Genomic DNA, 10,927 nt, shown 5'->3' on the forward strand with positions numbered 1-10,927 from the left:
GAATAACTTTAGTGATAGCAATTATGTTAGAGAGTTCTTGATTATCATAAGAGACATCATGTTCGATTTATCCTAATCATCATGCTCTACTTTTCTTCTGTAGTGCCTTATCAGAAGAGAGCAATAAGGTTATCGTGTCTTAAGAGATAATCAAGGATTTAATTTAAGAGCTAATTCTTATAGAAACTTTAAATAAAGCAAAACATTTTAGGCTTAGGAATTAGAGTGGATGAGATATAGATTTATAGAAGAAAAATTATAGTGAGTAAAATTATGGGTACTAAGAATAAGGCAGACAAAATGATCACAAAAATTAATTGAGGATCATTAATATAAGGATCATTATGTGAAGAGGTTGTGATACGTCTATTACTAACATCAAAATAATAGACTACTTAAAATTCTACTTAAACGAAGACAAAACAGCTTTGGCCAGAAGTGTAATCATTTAAGCATATGTGCAAAGTGGTTGTAACAAATCAGCTTTGGCCAGAAATTGAGACAAACACTTTAGTTATGCACTTGTTGAATATGCCATCTATGAATGAATTAGATCAGCTTTGGCCAGAAATAAAGACATTCATGCTTATGATGCACACACAACATAGCTTTTCGTAATACTTGGATGATAAGTAGATGCATCAAGTCAGCTTTGGCCAGAAATGATGCATCAGAAGCTCATTCAAGTAAAGCCATTTTGGTTTCTGTAAAACATTATTTGATCCTCATTAATTAACTAAATAATTACAAAAACCAATAATTTAATAGCAAACCACCCGTTAGCGCGGATCGAACTCCGCGGTGAGTTCGCTGGGGGTTGCGGGGGACAGCGTGCCCCCGCCCGGGGTTCGGGGCGGAGCCCCGAAATTTTTTTTCCTTAGTTCACATTTAAACAGCTTAAAATAATGAGATTTCGAGTCGCAACCACGATTTCGACTAATGACGTTATGGTTGCGAGTCGCAACTACGGTTTCGACTAGTCACGTTATGGTTGCGAGTCGCAACTACGGTTTCGACTACTCACGTTATGGTTGCGAGTCGCAACCTCATGGTTGCGAGGGATGACGTTATGGTTGCGAGTAGCAACCTCATGGTTGCGAGTCATGACGTTATGGTTGCGAGTAGCAACCTCATGGTCTCGACTAATGACGTTATGGTTGCGAGTAGCAACCTCATGGTTGCGAGTAGCAACCTCATGGTTGCGAGTAGCAACCTCATGGTTGCGAGTAGCAACCTCGTGGTCTCGAGTAGCAACCTCATGGTTGCGAGTAGCAACCTCATGTTCTCGAAACTTCCTGTTACAGCTGTTAATTGTGATGACATAACTGAAAATTCGAAATCTAAGGGATTATGGGATATTATTTCCTGTTTTAAAGTGATCTAATTTTATCAACATATTTCGAAAATAATAACTGTTTATCTAATAACAGTTTCGAATAAAAATTAAAAGATAGAATTAGATCAAACATGGAAAAAACACCCATTAATCCTAAATCATTCCAAATCATAACAGAATTTTCGAATTTTCACATGAACATGATGAACCCTAATCATAAAAAATAAAATTCTGGAACCCGAAACCTGAATTTTAATAGTTTTACTAAACAGATTTCGGCTAAAATTATAATCCAGTTAATTCGGTGAACAAAACAATTAATCTTTTCATCGAAATCATGATTTCGAGTCGATTCTTATGACTCGAAACCGGCTGTTAAGGTCATACGGTTTTTAAAGAAAAATTCCGTTTTCCAAGTTTCAATCCCAGAATTATGGATACGAAAACAGAACTGACTAATCAACATATGCTCTGATACCACATGTTGGATCAGTTCTGTTTGTGCATGAAGGAAAACAATATAAATCATACCTGTGACAGCAGATAGTTCAGAGGAGAATCCAGTGAGAGAGTTCGACATGCCTGTCATCTTGATTCGGTTCCTCCTTAGGGTGCTGACTGATGATGGGGACTTAGAAACCGAAAAGGGGTATCGGTTATGGAGAGGAGGTTTCGTGATGATGTTATGGCTTATGGGGTCTGTGAATTGTGAAACTGAGTAACCCTTAAACCTCCACATAACTCTCCTTATATAAGCACCCAGGAGGAAACCTAATTAGTTACTAAGGGTAATATGGTCCATCAACAATTACCAACTAATTAAAATAATAGGTTCTAATATATTTTGATCTCTATAATGTAAATGATTAAGATGGCTATAGATTAAATATTAATACTTAATATATTTAATCTTACAGGGGACACCCTCTACTATCACCAGGGCGATGATGGTGGGCCGGTTAGCGTGTCCGGTTATACACGTTTTCCACACCTAAAATCACTTCCTGATCATCTCTCTCACTGTCAAACCTCCGGCCAGAAACACAGATGATCTGATCATGCCTCACCTCTCCAAACGGTCATACTTTGAACACGGGGCAGGTAGCACACCTTCCTTCCTGAAAGTATAACACATAGCCTTAGTATTATTATCCACAAACGAATCATAGGTTGATGACAGATTGTATCTCCAGCAAGCGAGGATCCAGGATTTTTTTCGGTGGATTTCTTTGCTAGATTCTCACTAATTTTTTCTTTTTTTCTCATACCGAGTGGGTTCATGAGAATCCACAAAACAGGGCTGGATCCTGCGGCTCTGTCACCGGTTCTTTCATGAAGGATTTATTATGATTCCGGTGACCTGAAAAGTGAAAACGACTTCTGTAACGAGTGAATTAATGAACCCTCAAATTTGTTCACTGGAGGATATTAATTATGGGTATGGCGTTGTGCTTCTAGAGGACAGAAGATGATAAAGTTTATTTATATTAAAAACAATATTATAATATGTTTTTATTATTTGTGGAAGGAAGTAGCATAGAAAGTGTAGTTTAATAACCCTCTATGCTAAGAATAGTAGTATAGAAATTGTAGTTTAATAACCCTCTATGTTAAGAATAAAAAAGAACCGTTCACACGTGTTGTTTAGTATCCGACATCAACCCGTGTTCGCGTACGTATCTATGTACTGTCACCCCTCACTACAATATATAATCAAGATGTTTCAACTAACATCATTCTAAAATTAGCAAACTAAAGTCAAGTCCGCCGTACAAAAGTAACTACTACTTCAACCCACTTTTCGATATGGATGATTTGAGCCCGTCTTCTGACCCGAACGCATACGGTTCGGGTTACGCCCAACCCACGAGGAGGAGCCTCTCTGACGGAGTTATACTAGCGTCAGCAAAGCCAAAGAAGCGGGCAGGCAGGACAAAGTTCAAGGAGACGCGACATCCAATTTATAGAGGGGTAAGGATGAGGAATGCGAATAAATGGGTTTGTGAAGTACGAGAGCCCAATAAAAAGACTCGAATATGGCTTGGGACATACCCAACTGCTGAGATGGCGGCTCGAGCTCATGACGTGGCAGCATTGGCATTACGTGGCAACCAAGCTTGTTTGAATTTTGCTGACTCGGTGTGGCGGCTGCCAGTACCGGTCAGCAATGATGCGGAGGACATTCGTAAGGCGGCAGCGGAGGCGGCTGAGGCTTTTAGGCCAAAAGATATGGAAGTGGAGGTTGGTGACAACATGGTAGATGGTGAAGAGATGGTAACAACAAGTGTTGACGTAGAGGAGGCTAGTCATTATGTGGATGAGGAGAGTGTTTATTACATGCCTAGATTAATATCTGACATGGCAGAAGGTATGTTATTGTCACCACCTCGTTGCTTAGTTGGATGGAGTCCGGATGACGTGGAAAGTCCACACGATGACATGTCACTTTGGAATTTCTCGATTTGAAACCCTTTTTGGTTTATACTTTTATTATAGCAACTCAAATTACAATAAATAGTAAAAAAAATTGCTAAAACTATAGAGTTCTGATAATATTTTTTGATGAAAACTTTGTATAGAGTTTTCTTTTAATTTTTTGAATGTATATGATTTACTGGTCATCTTTAAGGTAGTGTTTGTTATGCAGGAATGAGAGGCGGAATGGAATGGGTCATTACGAGGGAATGAAGAAAAGGGTGTTTGGTTGGTCAAGGGAATGGAATCACCCATTCCATAAGACATTCCATTCCCTCAAAATCATTCCATCCACTCCCCCATCTTTTTTTTCATTCCATCCTCCCTTGCACCCTTCATTAACAACACCACAACCCATCACCTTCGCCACCACTCACTACCACTACCACCACCACCGACGCCTATAGCCGCCACCACCCACCCGCCACCGCCACCAACCACCGCCACCGCCGTCACCAACCATCGCCACCACCACCAACCACCGTCGCCGCCAACAATCACCGTCGTCGCCAACGCCGCTCGCCGCCAACCACCGTCGTCGCCAACCACCGTCGTCGCCAACGCCACCGTCGCCAACGCCACCAACCACTGCCGCTACCAACCACCATCGACGGCCTCCGCCACCACCCCCGTCACCTCCACCCATCATCGTCGCCGCCACCACCGATCGCTGCCACCGCCTACAATCACTATCACTGACCACCACCACTCATCGCTGATTTTATCCCTTAATTTTCTTGCCTACCAAACAATACACGATAATAATTCATTCCATTCTCACATGGTAACCAAACAAGACATGGAATGATAATGATCCATTGCATTCCTTTGTCCATTCCATTACCTTGTCCATTCCATTCCCTCGTTCATTCCATTACCCCATACCAAACAGACCCTAAGATTATTTTTTCAAGAATGGGCTTATTCATATCAAGTGTAGAATCAAGCTTTTATCAAAGAATGATATAATTTTTTGTTTGACTAGTAGTTTTATTTTTTCTTTATTCTTTGTTGAGTTATAAAAGTTTGATCTTTTGGTATTAAAGAAGTTAACTCTTGTATTACTTTTTTTGCTAGATGTGTGATTGATTAAAAAGAAAATATACGTAACGCTCCTAAACCAAATATTAATCCATGAGATTTCTAGAAAAGATAACGAACCATCACGAAGATAATCCATTCGTGAAACATCTTGAATCATTGTAACCCATCGTGAATTTTATCATGAGAGATTTGTTTGGTTTTTAAACATGGCTAACAACACATAGAAAAGAGCAACAAAAAAAAGAGAGATGTTATGAATAATTCAGTGCATGACAAAATAGTTGCATAGTAAAAGCGCACAGTAAAGGAAATAATTCGAACGAATTATTATTTATAGGCTTCACCAGTTTTGTTTTTATTTCTTTTCTTTCCTATATAACGTTTGTTTTCGATGAGAATAAAAAGAAGAGAAATCCTAGTTTGTCTAAAGTCACCAGCTTTCACTTTTGGTTGTCACTGAGTCTTACAAAGAAAGGTTGATCTCAAATGAAAGCTTTTAGGCTAGTTTTATAACACGTTATCAGCACGAGCGCTGTCAAACAAAAGCAAAGGAGCTATTACCATACTCAATGTAAGAATTTCATATATTTAAATATATACATATATATAGGTTGAAAGCCTAAGGGTGCACCAGTGAGTTGTAAAACCATACACCTTTAGGATGATCTTTTAGATCCCGTTTCTCCTTTATATAAATGTATATTTATAATATAGTTCTGTGATAAATTAAAATTAGTACAGGGGACCTATTGCTCTGGAGATATAATAATTATGAGACTACTAACATTTATTTATGTACCTAACATTTTTGTTTATGCATCTAATATTTATTTATGCAATATAACATTTACTAACTACAGTGAACTGTTTCAAAACGTATCATGGAAGCCTTAACCAAACGTATGGTGTAAGCTTAAATTTCCTTATTTATATAAGAAACTCACTACTCGAGCTAATCTACACATAAGCTACAACTTATGATATAATTCAACTCATACCCAAAATAACCCATACCCAAACTTTTCTTAGTTCAACAAAACCAACTATTCAAATGGCAAATCTTCCAGTAGCATATGCTGAATCTTCAAATACAGCAAACATTCATCGATTCCTTCGGTTTACTGATTTACCCAATCGTGAGAGGTATCAAAAACTCAAGAATCTTGAATTTTTTTCTATTAGCGGTATTGATTGGTATCAGATGGAAATGTTTGATCCAAGTGGTTTACTGGCAAGATTACTACCACCTAATACGCCCTGGCGTCGTTTCTTCGACATCATAGAACCGTCATACGATGAACTTGTATATGAGTTCTTGTCCACTTTCTATTTCAAATATGATAAAAGTCTTACCGATGAATCTATTCATTTTCGACTTTGTGGACAATCTTATAATATGTCATTAACAGAATTCGCAGTTCATCTGGGCATATATATACAGATGAAGAAGTTAAACAACCTATTTTTACGGAGGCATCAACCTCTTATTCCCCTGAGGAAATGAAAGAATACTGGCTAAGCCATTCATCGAAAGAGTGGTGTAACAATAATAATTCTATGAAATTCATAGACCCTCGTTATCAATATATGCATCGTGTTTTAGCCAACACTATCACGGAGTGCAAGAATAATAATCAACATAGGGTTAGTGCTACCGACCTTTTCCATCTGCATAGTATTTTTGAGCAAGTTCCTTGTAATATTGCCCACGAGCTTGCTACATATCTTTTAAATCAACAAACAAATCCTCTGAGAGTCTTATGGGAGGGTCTTACATTACAAAAATAGCAAAATCATTAGGTGTCTTAAGTAATCAGATTATCCAAGGATTATCTCCACCAAAGGCATCTGGGATTGTAAATTTTAACTCTGTTAGACTAACCCCTGTTCATAATTATATACTAAATCAACCATTCCAGTCGGAGGAAGCTCAAGTTATCTTAGAAAGTACCTCAACACAAAATTTACAACAATCATTGTTGCAGCTTCCTCAACCGTCTTTTTATCAATTTGATCTACAACCACAGCTGCCACCCGTACAAGAACATATTACAACTAACCTATCTCAACCGAACATCTTACAAAACATCTCACCTTTAGTTTTCGAGGAAGATTCAACGATGCAACAAACTTTGTTTGATGAAAACATGATATCCCAAGAGCAGTTAGCATCAGAATCATTTTTGCAATCACCATTACCGCAACAGTTTTTCCAATCACTATTAAATGAAGTAGAACAACTGCCACCAATTAATATAACAGAACCATGTACGGTACCTCAAATGAATCTACCTTCAGATTCAATAGGAGTCGAAGTGGCTAGGTTAAACGATCAGATTCGAAATTTGTCTAAACAAATAAAACGGCTGACAGAAAGAAATAAATGGTTGGAAGACATGCTAAAACAAATAGCTAATAGTATGCAACTAACTCTACCACCTTCACCACCTTATGGTTCTGAGTCTGAATTTGATTCATTATATGATTAATTTCAAATGTAAGTTTGTTCACATCATAATAGACTATCAAATTATTATGATTAAAATTGTTTAATACATACATTCTATTTTGTGTTTTTACCTACAAGTAATACATATATGATCATAAATAAGAAGTTTATGAATCATAATCAGTTGGCATGACCGGTTAGACCACACCAAGTAAAATGATGATGTGAATTGTATTGAAGAACTAGAAGATTCTTCAAGTTGGTAATTAGCATGCAACATTTTCTCTCAAGGGAAATTCATTATTTACCAACCAAAGTAGGGTGAGAATCCCTAAATATTCTGGAAGTGATTAAAGGATATGCATATCCCAACGTGATACCATTTAGTGTTTTAAATCGATGCATCGTCTAAATGGTTATGAAATCCACAACTGAAGTTTGTGTGATTGTGGCTTAGCTAATTTGCTAGCAAGCCTATTAATCCAGATTGATATATTTATTTTGGTAATAACGATGAATTCAATTCCCAAGTTATTAATGCTTATTGGAAGAAAATATTGAACTAAATATAGCTTATGTTTATACAAGAATTACTTTGTTGAGATGATCATTAAACGTCTACTATTGATTACAAAGCCAATGATCATGAGAGGAGCAAAAGTTCAGTTAGGTACATGTAATTTTATATATAGTACCATTAATTCACATCAAGCCAATAAGTTATAGTTCTCCCCATATATTTGGTTTTTGGTCAGTAACCAAATATGTCTGATCAAATATTTTGGTTGTGCAACATATATTGAAACTCATCCACCACACCGCACAAAGATGGGACTTCTAAAAGGTTTGAGAATATGTTGGGTATAAATAATCGTCTATGATTGAATACTTAAATCCATTAGTGAGAAAATTGTTTATGGCTCATTGGTTTTTCACTTTAGTGAATGAATGTTCCTAACATTAGGGGGAGATAACAAGCAGTTGGAAAGTGAAAAGTGAAATGAATTATCATGTCATCTAGAAAGTGAAAAGTGAAATGAATTATCATGTCATCTTGATCCCCGGACTATAATAAACTATAAACTATAATTCATTTACCAATATTAAAGAATAAATTACCAGACGAGTTCACTGACCTAAATAGAGTGACTAAGTAAGTCACATAATCAACTACTTATGCTCCATTTATGTTTGTGTCCCAGAAGGACAACCACATATTTTTCTAATGAGTCTATTGCACACCTGAAGCGTGATAGACTAGTCGATTCCAGTAATTAAATTCCTCGAAAGTTGGAGCAAGTAATTAAGATGGTTAAGTCGAGGTGATATTAAAAGGGTCTCCTGAAGAGACAGTAGACATAATGGTTCAAGAAGAACCTCAGGTACCTGGAAATAAAGAGATCTCGATAAGTTGTATCATGTCTAAGATATGTACGGAATCGAAATGAAAATCGACGTCGTTATACTTTTGTACATGTTGTAGCGCTTAAAATGATTAAATGATGAGAATCAAGATTTAAGATCTGTCTATGAATGAATATTAAGAAATGATTGGCCAAAATAGAAAGACGCAAATAAGGCAGAGTTTAGTTCTCTAATGAATTCTGGACCAACAGCCCATACAACTGAAGTTGTAAAATATGTTGGATACAAATGGGTCTTTTTATGCGAATCATGTGAAAATTAAATAAAGTGATATAAGGCAAAATTGGTGGCACAAGTATTTTCGCAAAGATCTATGACTGATTATGAGGAGACGTATTCTCCGGTGGTGAATGTATTGGCTTTCCAGTATTTAATTAGTCTGGTAATATAAAGAGAACTGATACGTGTCTTATGAAAGTTATGAATTACTGGATACTAAAAGTTTACATGAAAGTCCTCAAGGATTTAATTTATTAAAATCATGTAAAATAAGTTCTCGAGAATGACATGATTGTTGTATACATATTCATATTTGAATACGTTGAATATAATTGGAACTCCTGATGAGTATCCTAAAGCATTTAAGTGCTTATAAGGTTAAGTGGAAATATCTTATGGATATAATTCTTGTGCACCAATAAACATACATAAAATACTTGTACTTGGTGATTATGGTATCTCAATGTACAGTGTATAAGCATGGTACAATATGTATTATACAAATAACACAAGTGTTCAAGACATATTTGCATATGATATAGAAATCAATGAGGAGGTTTATGTAATAGAACTCCTAAGAGTGCATGCACATACATTGTTTTTCAAAGTGGAAAGAAGTAAGTGAATGATTGTAAATGCCTGAAGCTTTGATTTCAAAACCTCATGAATGTATCTTTATAAACTTAAAGAGATAGTATGGATAAAATAGTTGGATTGAGTGTTGTACAACTCATTAGATATTATGATAAAGAACAATATGAGTTTGATAATATCATCCATCTTTATCAAAAGTCCTCTCCTAAAAGTTCACTATAATCCCAGTTTACAGTGATGATATCTAGGCACCATCGAGAGAAACTGTCGAGCTTTTAGAGGGATAATTTTTGAAAGACCTTGATATAATGTAATTATTGTTCGACCTGTAGTTTAGGCATGAGGGTAAGTCCATCTAGAATATATCGGGTCGGTTTTGGTATGAACAAAGCTTATCTTTTATGTACGTTAAAGGTTATTCAGTCACATGTTATAATAGATGACTACTTTGATCTCCTACCAAAGTTGAGATTCCGAGTCAAGAAATATTATAGATAATCACAATTGTGCACTAATATTTCTTGCTAGCTATTCACGCTTATATATATATATATATATATATATATATATATATATATATATATATATATATATATATATCTTGGATGAATTTATTGGTGTGATATCACATGTGTCAAGCAAGGAGACATTAGAATATGTAAAACAAATATTTCAATACATCTAAGGTATGTAAGATATGAATTTATATTTTACTAACCTATCAAAACAAGCTTGGTTAGTTTTGTAAATGCAGGGAATGTAACAAATCACAGTTATGGATCTTATGATATTTATTTATAAGAAGAGGCACTAGAAGGCTCATATGAAGATATACAACTTTGCGAACATAAAGAATTACGCATCAAGGAATGAAGTGGCAAAATATTAACTAAAAGATCTACGCAGAAGGCTTAAACGATACATAATGAAATCAGGGGGAGTATTACAAGTTACACTCTTATATACCACCAAGATTTTTTTGATATACTCGAGATTCTATTAAAGACAATCAAGTCGAGATGATATATGTCCAATCCAGCAATAATTCAACCGATGTTTTCACAAAAGCACTACCTACAGCAACTTTTAGGAAACACGTTCATGACATTGGCATGCGTCACGTACGAAGAATGTGATGCCTTACAAATTGCAACTTGAGGGGGAACTATAGACTGCACTCTTTTTCGCTTAGCTAAAGTTTTTTTTCCCACTGGGTTTTTCTTTAGCAAGGTTTTTAATGAGGCAGTACTTAATTACCCCAAAGTTTGCAAAGTGTCATCCAAGGGGGAGTGTTATGAATAATTCAGTGGATGACAAAATAGTTGCATAGTAAAAGCGCACAGTAAAGGAAATAATTCGAACGAATTATTATTTATAGGCCCCAC

At 36.0% G+C, this 10,927-nt stretch overlaps 1 protein-coding gene across 2 annotated transcripts; it reads left to right on the top strand.

The window, feature by feature from the left end:
* Positions 1–3,068: 3,068 nt before the first annotated feature.
* On the top strand, positions 3,069–4,034 carry LOC110867786 (dehydration-responsive element-binding protein 1B). 2 transcript variants are annotated; one of them, XM_035975470.1, is made up of 2 exons: positions 3,069–3,704; positions 3,984–4,034. In XM_035975470.1, exons 1-2 carry the CDS (start codon positions 3,143–3,145, stop codon positions 4,022–4,024), a joined length of 603 nt encoding a protein of 200 aa, XP_035831363.1. In that variant the 5' UTR covers positions 3,069–3,142; the 3' UTR covers positions 4,025–4,034. The 2 variants fall into 2 exon arrangements, with proteins under 2 accessions (XP_035831363.1, XP_021972476.1); XM_022116784.2 differs by lacking the exon at positions 3,984–4,034 and having other exon boundaries at positions 3,069–3,966.
* The last annotated feature ends 6,893 nt before the right edge of the window (positions 4,035–10,927 follow it).

Source organism: Helianthus annuus, chromosome 7 (genome assembly GCF_002127325.2).
Source record: "Helianthus annuus cultivar XRQ/B chromosome 7, HanXRQr2.0-SUNRISE, whole genome shotgun sequence".
NCBI classification, from domain to species: domain Eukaryota; kingdom Viridiplantae; phylum Streptophyta; class Magnoliopsida; order Asterales; family Asteraceae; genus Helianthus; species Helianthus annuus.

Coding starts and splice junctions, on each gene's coding strand:
- LOC110867786 (XM_022116784.2), top strand. CDS start 3,143: ATGGATGATTTGAGCCCGTCTTCTGACCCGAACGCATACGGTTCGGGT.